This window comes from Equus asinus, chromosome 16 (assembly GCF_041296235.1).
Source record: "Equus asinus isolate D_3611 breed Donkey chromosome 16, EquAss-T2T_v2, whole genome shotgun sequence".
Lineage (NCBI taxonomy): Eukaryota > Metazoa > Chordata > Mammalia > Perissodactyla > Equidae > Equus > Equus asinus.
The window spans coordinates 29,548,222-29,565,000 of NC_091805.1; the positions used below are offsets into that span (position 1 = coordinate 29,548,222).

General features: G+C 45.2%; 1 protein-coding gene across 1 annotated transcript in view; it reads right to left on the bottom strand.

The window, feature by feature from the left end:
- ABCA4 (ATP binding cassette subfamily A member 4) overlaps positions 1-16,779 on the bottom strand; it is a 135,561-nt gene that overhangs the window by 78,120 nt on the left and 40,662 nt on the right. Inside the window, exons 8-12 of the mRNA XM_070486367.1 lie at positions 15,229-15,318; positions 12,708-12,948; positions 11,555-11,694; positions 10,837-10,953; positions 9,963-10,160 (exon numbers count right to left, since the gene is read on the bottom strand). Of these exons, the coding sequence (XP_070342468.1) occupies positions 9,963-10,160; positions 10,837-10,953; positions 11,555-11,694; positions 12,708-12,948; positions 15,229-15,318 (786 nt within the window). The remainder of the gene's footprint in view (positions 1-9,962; positions 10,161-10,836; positions 10,954-11,554; positions 11,695-12,707; positions 12,949-15,228; positions 15,319-16,779) is intronic.

Genomic DNA, 16,779 nt, shown 5'->3' on the forward strand with positions numbered 1-16,779 from the left:
AAGTCATGTGGTCTGAGGTCCTTGCTTTACTGGTGAAGAGACTGGCATCCGAGGGGCAAAGAGCCTTGCCCAAGGTCAATACAGATCAGAAGCAGAACCCGAATCCATGTCTTCAAGTGTCAAGCCTGAAGGGTGGTGCTATTCCCACATATTGCTCTAAGAGTAAGCCACACTCCAACCACAAAGTCAGGGCAACAGAATTCTTGAACCAGATCTCTTGCCTCTGTCCAGTAGAGCAGCACTGTCCAACAGAACTTTCTGCGGTGATGGAACCGTTCTACATCCGCCCTATCCGATATGGTAGCCAGTAACCGCATATGGCTATTCACCACTTGAAATGTGGCCAGTGCATCTGAGGCACTGAAGTTTTCACTCTAATTTATTTCAATTTACATAGCCACCTGTGGCTGCTGGTTACTGCATTGGTCAGCACAGCTCTAGAGACAGTAAATTCCTCAAGGCCGGGGGCCATGTCTTGTTCATTGTGGTCTCTGGAACAGTATTTTCTCTTGAAAGGGACTCAGTAAGTATTTACTGAATTGAATTGATTTAAATTTAGAAATCTCAAATGCTGCAAGAAATATAGCTTTACTACTGTGTGTTTTGAACATAATCTGGTACATTCCAGATTCAGATGATAAACCAGGAGAAATTAGTTAAAAGTGAATTTTTGGTATAACGCTAATGAGAGTATAACTCTCATTGAAGCAAAAAAGCTAATAAAAACAAATACATTTTAATAATGTGACTTTCGGAGCTATCTAACCCATTCTCCTTGATCTCTCCTTTCATTTCTTAAAGGGAAATCTACACTGGAATAAGCAGCTCATGTTTTCAGTGACATTGTTGGGTCCTGCAATGACATGGGCTCCATCCTGGCTGTTCCATCAGGCAGCTGAATCACAGTCATGTTTCCTGCGTCCCCCGAGTTTGGTACCTGATACTTCCTGGAAAAACAAAACTTGCAAGGTTCTTAAACACTCATTTCTACCCTGAAACATCAGACCCATTTTCAAGGTTGGGCTATTGCCCCATCTTGGATAATGATATAGGGTAATGTTTAAGAGACAAAGGGCCCTGAATGCCATCCCCACTCTGCTGTTTCCTAACTGTGCGGCCTCTGTTTCCCTATCTGCAAAACTGATAGGTGCCCTGCGTCATCGGTGTGTTCTAAGGATCACACAGCAGTGTTTGGGAACGGCCAGCCATTGCCTCCTGGTATGAATACAAGCTGATGCTTATGGAAGGCTTACTGTGTGCCCAAAACTGGTCCAAAGGCTTTGCTCGTATTAACCCTTTGAATGCTCACAATTGCCTTATGAAGTCAGTTACGATTATTGTTCCGAGCTCACTTACAAAGCAGAATGAGGCAAATTTCCTCTGCAGAGTGCCTGTTTGAACCACGTAGGTCTCAAAAATAAGGAGGACTCAGTAAATACCATTCTTATTACTGTTTTTGCTAAATATCTTGAAAGTCAACAGAAGTTAGTGGCTTTTAATCCCCTGCCAGGTTACTATTCATGACAACTAGTTATCCAGGGAGGTAGGCAGTTATTTTCTTTGAATCATATAGCTGGGAACACAACCCATCCTGAGCTGATCCACAGCACCTCATCTGGTGAGGACAATGCTTTGCACAGAAGCCAAAGCCCTGTGTCCCACCTGGACAATGGGGATGGGGGCGGGTGGATCCCAACCCACTGGTGTTTGACAGTTGCTCATTGGCTATTAGATGAAAGTCAGACAACTCTACCCAGAAGAAGCTCTGATGAAGCTAATCCAGAATGTCATCCTTACCAAATGTACCTGAGGTCAAGACAGAGCAATTGTGGAAGCTGCTTTGAACGTGAGCCGAAGTCCCTGGGTCATCCTCTGAGGTATGACCACGATGCACCCTTGCATTCTCTTGCAGAGGCCACCTGCCTCACAGCAAGTGGCCTCATTCCCTGCTGGTACTTGCTCTGATCCCTGAAGTTAAAATCTTGGCTAATGGGCATGTATATTCATGCGAGTGTGTGCATGAGTGTGTTGGGAGGAAAAGATGAATGACTAAACCCTTAGCCAAGGTCATTGATTTTGACATATTTGGTCTGGTCTGATTAGTTTGCAAGTTAAAACATAGTAGGTTCTAATGAGGCTGAGGCCATGGAGTCTACCTATAAAAGCTATTTGTTTCCGCACAGAGAGAAACTGTGTAGTGATGGATATTAGGGAAGAATGGAAGTAGATAAGAACTGACCAGTGTAGGGAGCTCTACATAAAGATAGCACCACTGCTGGGAAAAGAATTCAAAGGGCATCTTCAGCGAATAAAAAGACAGTGTCTTATGGCCTCAGAGGCAGATTCTGGGCAAATGTTGCAGCCAGAGTCCAGAATCTCAATGAGAACCATTATAATGCCCTATGATGGCCAAGGGCGGTAAAGCAAGCAAAGGGGTTTCCTTGTCCCTTTCAGTTCCCAACTGCTGTAGCGAAACCCAGAGGTAGGGCCACCACCATTTGAAGTCCACACAAGTCCTAAGACTCCTTGTCTGTTGTTTGCAGAGAGTCACCAGGAAGCAGAGTTCGCCCTGGCGGAAGAGGTTCGCGCCCTGTCCAGGGCAGGCAGCTGGGTTCAGGACCTCTCCAGAATGTGGGCATTTGTTTACACAGCTAAATCAAACACCACCTTGGAGGAGAAGCCGCAGTAGCAGCAGGCTTCCTCCTCCAACTGTGACCTCTCCAGCTCTGATTCAAACACTTTAAGCAATAGATAAATTAAATTATCTATTAAGTGGGAAATGTTGTCCAGTCAAGGCAAAGAAAGGAAGAAAATCTCTCTTTGCGTTTGATCCTGATAATTAAAGGGGACCAGCACCCAGTGCTGACATTTTTGACTAATACGCTCAGGACGTGTCTGCGGTGAGTCTCCAGGGAGAGGGGGCGCTGTGCCCCTAGAAAAGTTGGCTCTATAATCCGGCCTCTTATATCTTTAGCTTCCAAACTCAGCCTGAGAACAAAGCAGCTGATGAATGCCAATGGAGGCCTGAAGTGGTCCTGCTGGTGTTAATGTGGACACCTGGGGTTCCTTTTGAAAAACGCCAAGGGTTGTGGGCAAACATCCCAGAATGAACTTCCTGGCAGATCTAGACTGTAACACTCAAGATTCATTTCACACCACATGGAAAAAGCCACTGGATAAAACAGCTTGGGGCTGTTTGAGTTGGTTGGGATGGTGGGGTCGAGGCCAGAGGTGCTGTAATAAATTTTAGCTAACACATTGGGCACTGTGAACAGACATCTGAATCGTTCACCCACAGAGTGAGGAAATGTGCCACGACTGGAAAACAAAGGGACAGGAAATGCACAGCTGTTAAAAAATGTCCACTTCTGAAATAAATAAACACAATAATGAAACAAATAAAAAGGTCAAGTTGGAACACAAAGCCTCACACAGGGGCAAAGCTACCAGGTAATGCTTCCTATTTGGCTGGGTCCAAGGGAAGACAGAAGAGCCTGGCTGACGACTTCAGGGTATGTTTGCTCTCAAAGATTTCTTGTTTAATCATTCCAACAACTTTGGGAGGTGGATGTCACTATATTCAAAATTTTTAATAATCAACAGAACCGGGCACGACCCATCAGAGCATACTTGGTCGCAAACACCCAGTTCAGCCACACCAGTGAACATGGCCCAAACTGTAGCTCAGTTTATCAGCCTTATTTTTCATGCAATGGAACAGCAATGTTGCCGCAAATCACAGAGCCCATAAATAAGTGTAGAGATGGTGTCCCATTGCCTACAGGATGAAGCTGTTATAAGCCAGGCCAGCTGAGCTTTCTAGTCTCATCTCTGGACACGACTGCCCCACCCCATGCCCACTCACTCTCTGACGCTACAGCCCCACCCCTCCCCAGATGACCTGCCTCTCTGAGATTGGCTTCCAGGTTTCCACCTCTGCACTTTGTGCTCTTCCTTCTGCCTGAAACTGTCCTTCCGCCTTGCTTAGGTGGCAAATTCGATCTTTAAGGCCCAGTATAAATGTATTTTCAGTTCTAATTTGACATGTGTGGGTGTCTACTTTACGCCACTGCAGCTCCACCAAAGTAAATTGGGAAAACAAAAGATGAATAAGGCAGAGTTCTGGCCCTTAGGGGATTCAGGTCTATGGGGGTGGTGAGGTATATGAACAAAGAATTATCAAGGGCTACGATGGAGGGCGTACAGTGCGTAAAAGAACGCCTAAAACACGAGAGAGCTGAGTCCTGAAGCTGGGGGGAGGGGTCTCAGGAGGAGGGGAGGGGTCAGCCTGTAGAAGTTGGGAGGCCTGGGGCAGCATCCCGTCCCCTATCATGTGGAAGAATCGTGAAGGGGCTAGACTGGGATGGACTTCACCGTTACAGCAATGAGGGGTCACTGCTTTAGGCGGGTATGTCATGGTGGGATTGGAGTTTTAGAAAGAGCTTGCTGGAGGCAATGTGGGAGCTGAACAGAAGCAGCGAGACTGGAGGCCCAGAAACCAGCTCAGAGAGATGATACAGGCCTCTGTAAACAGAGGAGAGAGGAAGAAGGAGGGATTTCGGAGATAATTTGGAGGAAGAATTGGCAATCCTTGGAGGATTTGTGACATTTTGAGTATCGATTGGTGCAACTTGTTTCCACTCCATCAGACTGAATGGACAACAGTCCTAGCAGTCTTGGAGATACCACTGCTTTGGCGTGATTTAATGACATGCTTATCTCTGCCAATCGAATGTGAGCTTCTAGGGGTTGGGGATTAACTGTATTTATTCAGATGTAGATAGTTCAATACATGCAAATATGTGAATGACAATGAGCTCAAATCTTTTTAGTTTCCCACTCTAAGTCTAATTATTTTCAAGCAGAAAAGACCCAATCAGAACAATGTCTGTTATCCTTAATATTACAAAGCAATTGCTGCCTTCATCCAACTTATCATATAATTTATCCAAACAATACTTACGGAGCCCCTGCTAAAGTGCCCCTCATATTATAGGAGAAAGAACTCCCTCTCAGAGCCAAACAGGTCTGGATTAGAATTCTGGATCCCCTGCTTGTGTGCTGTGGGATGTTAGGCAAGTGAGTTTTTAATTCTATAAAAGGATAACAATTACGCCTCCTGGGCAAATAGTCAGGAGCGTTGCCTGAGACGACGTGTAAGTGTCCGGCATAGGGGCTGGCTCATAGCAGGCTCAAGTACAAGTCCCTTCCCTCCACGCATGACCCCCGCTCACCTCCACCTGCGATCTCCTTCCTCAGCCCTTTTCTATGTTTCTGAGAGACTGATGAGGCATAAAACAAGGTCATTGCCCATGAGTTGCTTATGATCCAGTTCATGGTTCTTGACATAATATTGCTCTCATGGTATAGACTTCTGTGCTTGGGGAAGAGTTCACCTTAGCTTCCCAGTGCGCTTCTGGAGTCAATGAATCAACAGCAGAAAGCAACAGGACAGAGATTCCGCAAATATCTATACATCTGATTCTAAAGACATTACATGATCAGTCACTTCATCTTCCCAATCCTATTTTTTTTCAGGTCACCATGAAAAATATGCTCCCTGAGCACATTCTGATTGGGTGGTAGTGACATGTGGCCAGGAGCATGCAAGGTACAGAGGAAAAGTAGTCCCCAAAATCCCACTACTGATAATTCATCAACAAGATAATCACCATGTAGATAGTAAAGAGTTATGCACATATATTGACTGTGGTGACAGCAGAGCAAAAAGGAGTTAATGAATACATGTTTTTTCAAGACTTAGGGAAGGGTAGCTATGACTGGTTAGAGGACAATTTTATGCCTTGATTGGAGGCATTTTCACATTAAATTTTGGCTGAATTCAGCTTCCTCATGTGAAATGCAAGACCTGAAATTCAAATATACTATGACATTAAAATACAGCGTGAACTCTAGATAGTATTCTGTCTGTACCAGGGCTAAGCTTTCACTAAACAAAGAAATCAAAGGGGAGGAGCATGTATTTTTTTTAACCAAAGCATAATCAGAGGAATAATTTATTAACTTTTCTAATTGCGGTTTTCTCCAGAAGAAAAATATATGTGAATAAGACATATAAATTATGACTATGAAAGTGCACATGTACCAGCTTCAGATATTTACCTACATGAAGGCTCATTTGCCCTCAGTCTCTTTAGATTTGGAGAAGAGGCTGATGAGAAGGCCTGCAGACATGAATCTCCACACGTTAGAGACATGAGGCTCCTGAAATGTCACTGTCACCCATCTCCCTAGTCCACTGCCCTCCTTCTGACCAGGGGGTCTGCCTTCCTTTCTTTTTTTTTTGAGGAAGATTAGCTTTGAGCTAACGTCCACCACCAACCCTTCTCTTTTTTTGCTGAGGAAGACTGGCCCTGAGCTCACATCCGTGCCCATCTTCCTCTACTTTATATGTGGGACACCTACCACAGCATGGCTTGACAAGCGGTGTATAGGTCTGCACCCAGGATCTGAACCGGTGAACCCCGGGCTGCTGAAGTGGAACGTGTGAACTTAACCATTGCACTGCCGGGCCTGCCCCGGGGTCTGCCTTTCATTCATTTCTTTACTTTTCCCTGCTAAGGGCAGGGGATCAGGGGAAAGACAGAATGTGACTATGGGATGAATGAGATTGTAGAAGATCCTTTTTTTTTTTAGGAGGTACTCTAAGGACAAGAGAATTTCCAGAGCCACTGGACCATCGTCCACAGAAGTATCAGAATGGCGCCCAGAACCATCCTCCCGAACCTTCAGGAATGGTCTGACATTTCTGATTCTAAGCCAATTCACTAAGGTTAATATGAAGAGTAGCTTCATAGTCTCTGGTTAATGTTTACACAAAGTTTTTGAGTCTGAGAAAATGGTACATTCCTTACTTGGTCTGTGGTTCAGGGGTAGACATCCAGGTGGTTTATAGTTAGAGCTGCCATGCATCAAACGTCTCTACTCTGCACTCAGCCCTCTCCCATTTCATCCTCACACCCACCTGGAAAGGAGAGCACCCCCAACAGATGAGGAACCCAAAGCTGAGCATCTACACACACCCCTAACTCATCAATGGCATGAACACGCTGACTGCTCTGCACACTTCTCTCATATGTCCTCAACAACAACTCTATGTGGTCTGCCGTGTTATTATCTGGATTTTAAAGATAAGAAAATGGAGCCTTAGCAGGTAAAGTGACCTTCTCAGAGTGACACAGCTCATAAGCAGCAGAGATCTAGGCTCATTTGTCCTCACGGGAGGGGTGTGAAGGTTCCACAAGCAGTAGCCTAACACGGCATCCAAGTGACCTGGCGAGGCAGCTCCAGGCAGTGGGACACTCTCCAGGCTACTCAGTGGAATGTCCAGTGACTAAGGCCTCACCCCAAGGAGAGGAGAAGGGGATTTAGCCCTTTGATTAGTTGAAGAAAAAACTTATTGTATTACTCTCTGTTCCTATAAAGACAAAAGGCTTAAAGGTCTTTGCTCTTAGTTCTTGGAGCTTCTGTTATTGTTCAATGTCACATTTGGGTGCCACATTGACCTAGATTGGCATGCGTTTCATTTTAAAGAGTGTTTTTGCTTAATTTTCCTGAAATGATTCCCCCCCCCACCCCGTTTTGGAATAGTCAGGGAAGTAGGCATAGAGGCTGGCCCAGGAGGAAGTTCTCAGATCTCTCTGATATCGTCGTGCTGCTGAAAAGGAGAGCTCCAGTTAAGGCTTAAACAGCCCGTGAAGGAACCTCCTTGCTGCTCTGTCCTGGGGAGACCCTTAGAGCCATTGGGGAGGGGTTTTCACACCCTATCTGCTACTGAGTAGTCCTAAGGATGGGAGCTGCGGGGTCTCCAAGATTCCTCCAGACTTTCCAAAACACAGGAACAAAAGAAGAAAATTCCAGGACCAATTGCAATGATTGGTTTCTTCCTCACTGCCCATTTCCCCTCCCACCTTCTGCCTTCAGGTCATCACCCTCTTGCTTTCCATCCTCCTCCCCTCCAAGGGCAGGAAGATCAGAAACCTCATCATAATCACCTGCTGGGCCCCTGCCACCATCAAAACCCCTCTTAGGAATGCCTGGGGGAGGCCACTGACCTGTGGCCACCGTGGCCTTTGCTTAGGAGCATCTGGCTGGGCTAACAGGATTGTGAGGTCCTCAGGAAGTCATGGTGGCTGAGGCAGGAGGTAATTAGCTGCTTCATAACCCCTAGAGGAGTGTCAGGAGCAGCTCAAGGGCCTGATTTCGCTAGCACCACTCTCTTCCTCCTAAACAATAGTTTTTATTTGTTTGTATTTTGTTAAAAAGTTAATATTTAAGTGCTTACTATATGCCAGGCACTATTCCAAGTGCTCTGCATGAATTAACTCAGTTCATTTTCATAACAAGCTTATTAGGTAAGTACGATTAATATTTCCATTTTACAGATGCAGAAACTGAGGCCTACCTAGCAGGGATTTGAACCCAGGCAGACTGGCTCCAGAGACTGGATTCTTAACCATTTAAGCAGTGAAAATATACTAAGTATTTGTTGCATGCCTGGTGCAACAGTAAGCACAATCTATATGGAAAAAATAATCCTTCAAGAAAATAAGATCTTTATGTCACCATGCAAATGTCAAGTCAGACAAAAGACAAGAAATATTCGTTATTACTGATAGTGCCTTGCAAAAACATTGTGAGAATTGCTGAACTCCACTCTGCCAGAATAAAGGAATAGAGCCCCTCTCCATCCCTCCGAGAGTCCTGCCTGTAATTGTAACCACAGTGGTGGATGGTGGTGGGCATGGCCAGGGATGGGGACTTAGGTGGTAGAGGCACTGTGAGAGGAAGGCCATGTCAACTGAGTAACTGTACAAGGGGACTCCAAGGCCCCACCAATCCAATAGGTCTGTAAATATACAGATTACCAGACCTCTTCCCTGGGAATTCTCAGTCTGTCAGTCTGGACTGGTGTCCAGGAATCTGTTTTGTAAAAAGCACCCAAGGTCATTCTTGCCTTCAGACAAGTTGGGAATCGCTTTGCAAAGACCTGAACTTTGGTGGTGCTGCTGCCACACCTGGCCCCTTCTGAAGCCACCTAGGGAGTCTGTGCGGCCACTGCCATGGCTCTGGAGGGGGAGCGTCACACAGTCTGGGGAAATTCTGGTGGCACCAAGGGCAGCTGTTAGGTGTCACAGACAGGATGCAGATCTTGAGTGCCTGTATTCAGAGCCTGCCCTTCTGACTCCTCTACTGCCTCTGTCTGTGTGACGGGATCTTATTCAACCTCTTTAAGCCTCAGCGTCTGTATCTGTAAAATGGGAACGATAACAGTGCACACGTCATGGAGCTATTGTGAGGATTAAATGAGCTACGATATGTAAAGGCACTTAGCACAGTGCTTGGCACAAAGTAACACTCAATAAATGATGGCTGTTGTATGGAAGGTGAAGAAGCAGGGTAATTAAGGGTGACCCTAAAATCTCTAGCTTAAGAATTTGAAAAATGCTGAGGACAGTGAGCAGGATAGGAAGTGTTGGAGGAGGGTGAGTTTTACGGGGAGGGAGAACACGAATTTGTTTTTGGACATGTTGAGTCTGATATGTCTATACAACCTGGGGGTGGGAGTGTCCAGCAAGAGCGGGACCTCAGAACTCGAGGTTCGGTGGACACTGGACAGCCACTGAAGCAATGGCAGACAGGAGAGAGTTGAGGATGGACACGGACACTTTATGGGCGACAAGGGAGGAGGAGCAGCCAAGGAGGAGTCAGGGAGCTGTTCCAGGCAGAAGATCTGGAGAGGGAACTGTTTTAAGGGTGGATAAGCTGTTAGAGAAAGGGGTTCATCTCGTTTGGGAGCTGTGGGAATTCTTGTTTCTTCAGTAGGGAAAACGAGAGCTGAAACCCAAGACCACTTGACTTGTTGAAGGATCTCTGGCTCCACCCATAGGGCTGTCTTTAAGGGGCCCAGTGTGGCCCTCAGGTGACTTGCTGCCCTTTACCTCCAGGTATTGATTAGCCAGGCGTAGGGTGCGATCAGCGATGTCAAATACATCCCTCCAGTCGATGTTGGCCATGTTGTCAGCCCGGCTCTCTCGAGGACCGTTGTAGAAGAAGTGGAGCACAGCTTCAGCAGCAATACCTTCCTCTCCAAGCTGCTTATTCAAAAAGTCTCTTACTGTCGGGTTCCCCAGGGTGTCCTTAGCAAGAAGCAATACAGTTACAGCTTTAGAAATTCCACAGGATCTTTGGTCTGGTTTTTATGGCATTTCCAATTTTTAATGAATAGGGATAAACTCTAAGCCTCCCTAAAAAGCTAGTGGGTTTTCTTTCATCATAAGGTGTATCTATCTATATCCCATTTTCCCCAAATACATGAGTCTTTATAAGAGAGGGAAGGTATGTATATGGGGTGGGGGAAGCAGGACAGGCAAAATGGTATACAGGGAGATTTCTTTTTCTTAAGGAGTTTCGTTCTCTTTTAATTATCCCTGCTATATAGGACTCTTTTCTCCTGGTTTTGCGAAGTTTAAAATGATGCCACACAGATACACGCAATCATCTTTGCAGTTATGGAGCTGGATCCTGGTGGAGAAGGCCCTGTGGATCTGAGTTCCTCAAGTGAATTTGGAAAAGCAAGAAACCTCAGGGAGCCAATGGTCTTGTGGCAGTTTTTACATTTCCCCTAGAATTCAAGAAACAGATTTCCCACCCAAAGTCAATGACTCCACTTGGTGACAGCTTCTAGAACTGGTGCTTGTTATATTTTGATCTTACTACAGTAGTGATTAACCCTTTACTGGGAAAAGGAAACAAATGGAACTTTCTTGGCCCTTCTCCCCCACTCCCCTTCCCAACCTCTAATGCCATCCGTACTCTGATCATGGTCATCTGTGTGCTCTTGTCAAAGAAGTACCAGATCTGGGGCCCGACTTCTTCCCAGGCTTTGACCAACTTCCTAAGGCGCTCCAGCTCTTCAAAAGTCGAGTTGGCCTAAAACCAGACAGAGATAGAGACAGAGAAAAGAATGGAGAGAAAAAAAGTGAGAGAGAACATTTGGTGTATCTTTCCTGCCCCATCACAAACCCTCAAGCTTTAGGAAAGGCTTTTCAGGGAAGTGTCTTTATTGTTTTGGTCTATTGATATTTCCCAGAATGATCTACTATTTTCCAGCCTCCCAGACTGACAGAATCTAATTTCTTAGTATCTCAGAAGTACATGTAATATTGGTGATGTTATTGTCTCAGAACCTCATTAAAGCTAGATCTAGACTTCCTGTGAGCAAATGCTCTTCCTCCCTTCCTCTCTCTCTGTCTGTTCCAGGTAGCTGGGATTCAGAGAACTGTGAGCCCTTCCATTAGGGATATAACTCAGGTGCTGGGAAGGAAAACCTCATCGTAGGATGCCGGGCAGAGAGGGGAGGGCCCAGGCAGGGGTGCATTCCAATGATGGCTGTGGATGGGGAAGGAACCCAAGAGTCTACTTAGCAAAAAACAAACATGAGGCTTACTACTGAGAGGGCACAGTAAAATACACACACACACACTCTTCTGGGCAGTCCAAGGTAGAAGGGACAAGACAGCTGGGATCTTACGTTCTTCAGTACCCTGCGTGCTGCAGGGGAATCCGGGGTAAAGAGGATTTTTCCCATCAGCAAAGGCTTTGCCGCCCTCCACACTATTTTGGTTAGAGGGTTTGACTCCAGGCTCTGGATCAATGCGTTACAAAAGGTCGCTGCCGGAGAGAAGGACAGATTTCATAGAAACTCCCGGTTGCTCAGAGCTAAACATAGTCATTAACGTGTTCACATCACATGTGTCATTCAACTCCATGCTGGAGGATTTGACAAATAACCTAAATTAATACGCTGTACCACACCAATAATGAGCTCATCATTAGTAAGTAACAAAACGCCACAGTGCATCTCAATAGGGGCCTCATCAGAGAAACAAAGGATGGGGCTTGCCCTGTGGTTTATTCTGCTTGAGAAGAAGGAGGCTGAGAAGCCTGCTTGCGATTATTCCAAGAAGCAGAGGCCACTCACAGATGAAAGAGACCGAGAGGCCTCCCCTTGGAATCTCAGCTTTAGTCTCAATAATTTCCCTTCAATTAGCTGCTTAACTTCTTTGTTGTGTGTGGCTATCTCAGTGCCCAGATGCTTTTGGTGTGTGCCTTGCTGCCTCTTTTCAATTTTAAACTAGAGGGTCACCCAGTTGCATTTCTTCCCCACCCCACCCTTCTTTACCCCACAGGAGCCAAAAAAAAAAAGCAGTGAAAGGTGGGAAAGATGACTTGCCAGGGACTTGCCATTTGGAACCTAACTTGGTACTATACACACAGACTCTCAGAGCATTGTGTTTGTAGAAACATCCCAGAGCCATGTTTACTTGCCAGGGCCCTTCTGACCTGAGCTTTGCTTGCAACTCTGGGTTGCCTCCTCATTTATCTTTCTTCTCTTCCTCCATAACTTAACCCCAGGTCAATCAGATCAGTGGGAAATGTCCCCTCTGTTCCCTTTCCAAGTGGGTCTCAGTTCTTTCCATGGCTTACATCCAGAATTCTTTATGAGCACCGGCCCCTTCCTACTGAGTGAAATGGGCTTTCTGGGAGGGGAAGTCTCTTTGCCGAGGGACCCTCAACAAGGTGGAGGGAGAGTCAACCCGAGGACTGATTTCCCAGGGACGTGTCAAACCATCAGCTTAACCAACATTGGAAGCCGATTTGTATGCACAACTCAGAAAACTTACTTGTTCTTTTGTCATAAGAATAGATAGGATCTTTCCTTGTAGAGTCAATCCCCAGGAAGGCCTTATAGTTATTGTCTTCATACCAGTTGAAGGAGAACACCCGAGAGCCTCCTCCCTCCGGGTAGCCACAAAAGAGGTCAGACAGGATGCCCATCAGCTGTGTGAAAGTCTCTGGGCCGTCTGTCTGCAGAAGGGGCCTGGTCACCCACAGCAGGTCTTGAACACTTGGCCGATGGATGAACTAGGGCAAGGCAAAGGCTTCGGGTTATTTTAAGGCAGTCAGAATCATAGTCTACCATGAGGCCAAAGCTTCAAAGTTTGGGGAGACCTCCACATATGTGTTTGACTTCCCCATTTGAAAGAAAACATTCCTATTGTCAGCAATGCTTATTTCAGCCATGAAATAAAAACCTACTGCCATGTACTCAGGGCCAAGGAGGAAACTAGGATGAGCCTTAAAGGACATCACAAGTGAATCCCAAAGCATTTTAATATCGCTTCTCTTTCTAGTACCCTTTATTTGAATTCCCTTGGGAATGTGTCCTTGGGGGAATGTAGAGCTATTTCACTGTCAGCCAGTTCTTGGGTTCTGTGATCCCACCAAGATGGGGATACTGGAAAAAACCGGGAAACAAAATGATGCAGGAATGGATCTGTCCTAGAAAGGCAAGGTCAGATAAATTTCTTTAGTCAAATAGTGTAGAATTTAGTTTCTTATATTTGGAAAATTATCTTCTTCTTAGCTTAATTTTACCAAATGTGAACTCTTCATTTCTTTGAAATGTGTGGTTTGTGGTTTCTTTTAGTGTGTGTGTGTGTGTGTTTATTTGTGTGTATGTGTTTTAAGATCCAAGCACATATAGACCAGATGAAGTCTCCATTCTTGGAAAAACACTTTTTAAATTCTGTGCTAAACTGAGAAGAGGCTGGTGGTCTTCTCCTCTCCAAATGGGTACCCATGGCACTTTCTGGCCTCACCCTTTGAAGGTAGATCTGTAATGCTGGCAACTAAGTTGAGGGCTACCAGAGTTGCCAGGGTCTTGGCTCCCATAATGCCATCTGGCTTTGCTTTAGGGGAAAATAGGAAATAAAAACAATACTGTTTTTATTCCCAGAACACACTTTATTACTCATTTTTAAAGGCATTTGGGAATTTGAAAAACGATTAAGATTCAATCAGGTGAGACTGAAAACAGCTCCCCTGCTGCAATAAGTGATGTTTACCTGTCATCCCTTCTCTGTCCGCAGGCCAACACTTGCCCTCTGAACCTGTTGAGCGCCCTGTAGAATCCACACAGTGAGTCATGCCTATAACCACAGTCTAGGCTTCAATAATAAAGCTGGAATCTCAAATTGCTTCAACAACAGTAAGTATTGTGATGGTAATCTAAGGGGTTATTACTATTATCATGTTGCTCATTTAATCAAAGCACTCGGAGATGAAGGATCTGTTTCAGGGTCGAATGGTCTAGTATCTGTTAATATAAACTGGGCCATCTGCTTCAGCTTACATCACAAATGCTTAGACTTGCTATCTAGACAGGCAAGAAACTTCTGGAACTCCTACACAGAATGAAGAGTGTTGAGATGCTTTGGGGATTTTTTTACATTCTCTATCAACTTCAACCCTATTATACTGATATGAATTTTTTAAATGCTTATGAAGGAAAGAATGTTAAACAGAGACTCCCACTGCAGCAAGTGGCAATCAGGACAATGGGCCCTTCTCTGACTTCTCTGCTCACACTCTGCTGAGGCTGAGCTCAGTTTTCTGAAGACAGATTCCAACCATGCAATGTTCTAGGCTGGCAAAGCCCAAGTCAGCTGAGAATACTGGAGGGGGAAGAAGTTTGGAGAAAATTATATTTCACCTTTTGCCTCCCTCTCATAATGCTCATCACACTTGAAGGTAATTGCTTATTTCACATCTCTCTTCCCCATTAGACTGTATGTTTCACAAGGGCAGTGACCACATCTGTGTCTTCGTCATTATTCTCCCAGCACCTCTCATCTACTGAGTAGAGAATCAGTTTCTATACAGCCAAAGGCTTGTGCAATCAGATGTTAATTAAAACGCGTGCATCTTTTACAAAACAACACGAAAAAGTCAATTACTTTCTTTGTGATGAAATGAGTTGATATATGTAAGACTCAGCACCTGTAAGCACTGTGTAAGTATATACTATTACTATTAGCGGTATAGGTGTGTGTGGATTTTTAAGAGCATAATATTGGACCACATCAGTACTGAAAAGACTCAGATTTGATTGTCAGTCTGTTGATAATTTGCCACACCAGACAGGGTGGTATTTCTTTCGAGGCGTGAAATCAGAAGGATGGTTCCTTTCTGTCTGCCTCTGACCCAGGAGCACAGATAATTTAGAATATAAACAGGTGCTTTGAAATTGCTAGATGGAAAGATCAAATATATTTCTCCTTGAACAGGTTTGAGGCAAAATTAAATTATTAAAATGGTGGAAAGATATAACAAAATTATAATTACTATCATCGGGCCACTTACTTCTTGAATTCTTGGTGACACATCAGATAATATTTTTCCCCAGGATCTCAGATTGATACCTTGAGAACTGCTGTCTAGGAGTGTGGGAAGCTGTAATTGATAGAAAACATATTAAAATAGATATATATGTATATATATAGTTCCCCACACACACATAGGCGCTATCCGATCCCCTCTATGCTTGAAAACCATTTCCTCCCTTCCTTCTGATCACAGGCCCTCTTCTGCAAGATTGCTTTCAGAAACAAACTCCTTTTATCCAGTTGAGACCATCAAAGGCTCTTATTCCAAGTCACCCTGCTGAGCTAGTCAATCACAAAGAGTTTCATGGTGACATTAAATACACCAAAGTGACTCTGGCTGCTGGTTTAGTGACACCAAACAAGGCTCCTGCAAGAAGGCGAACAGCGCAGCTGCTGGGGTGGAAAGGAAGGCTGTGTGCGGAGCTGACGTCTGTTCACCTTGGGCTTTGTAGATACTCTTGGGCTTTCTCGTCGTTGTTCACGTCTTCGCTCCCTTTGTGTCCTTTTCAGGCAGGTTGCGTCTCTCCCTCTGTTCAACACTACTTTCCTATATGGAAGATTTGGCCAGTTACATCACCTTTCTTTTAAAGCTGCTGCTGGCAGCTTTAAAGAGAGAAGTTCCCTTGCAGATTCTCCAGGGGATAGCAGTGTTCCGGTGACCCCAGGCCCCTGGGACCACAGAGAACTGTTCGTGCCTTTTCCACCTCGGTGGGGAATGTGGAAGCCCACTTGGTGGCTCCAAGTCCCAGAGCCTGACGGGAACACCTCGTTTTCCAGAAACCAGGTTCAAGTCCTGAATGAATGACTGCATTCTCACTCATCCTGTGTCTTTTAGGACTGAGTGCTAAGTTTTAAGAGGGTAGTTTTCAAACTCAAGTGTGCATCTCGAGTAGTCCTGGAGGCGATCGGCCTTTTAATAAGCTTGACATGTAATTCTGATTCAAGCATCTGTGGAGCACAGGCCACAAGCCTTGCTTTTTATTTTCCAGTGGGCTTCTCCTAAATGACAAACACCCTGAGCCAGCTGTGGCAAAGCAGAGATGCAGACGGAGTCAGGCTTTGACCAGCCCAGCCTCCCCTCTTTCCGCACTGTGCGTGCAGGGGCCTTTGTGTCCTCTCTGACCTTGAAGCCAAAGAACAAATGTAGGTACCCTCATGGTGCATTAGCTTTTCAGGCTTGTTTTCCAACTGTAAAATGAAAGGCTTGGCTATGCATGAGAGCTACAAAGTAGGTAGCAGAATTTTCCAGAGGAAGGTGCAGCAAAGCCACCATAGAAACTATACCCCTGAGAAGTGTCTTCTGTCCTCAACACTAACACTGGGCCTAGACATTGGTCTTGCCATGACTTCTTTTCAAACTCCTTGAAAATGGCTTCATTGTCTGCTGGGCAAGGCACTTTAATTCCTGTTTCCCCACAGGAGAACGGGCTGAGGAGAGTACGTAGGAAGAGAGGAAGCAGGTAAAGAGGTGTGTCAATGGCAAGTCATCACCCATCCTGTCCCTTCTCCCTTCTAACTATCTCCAACA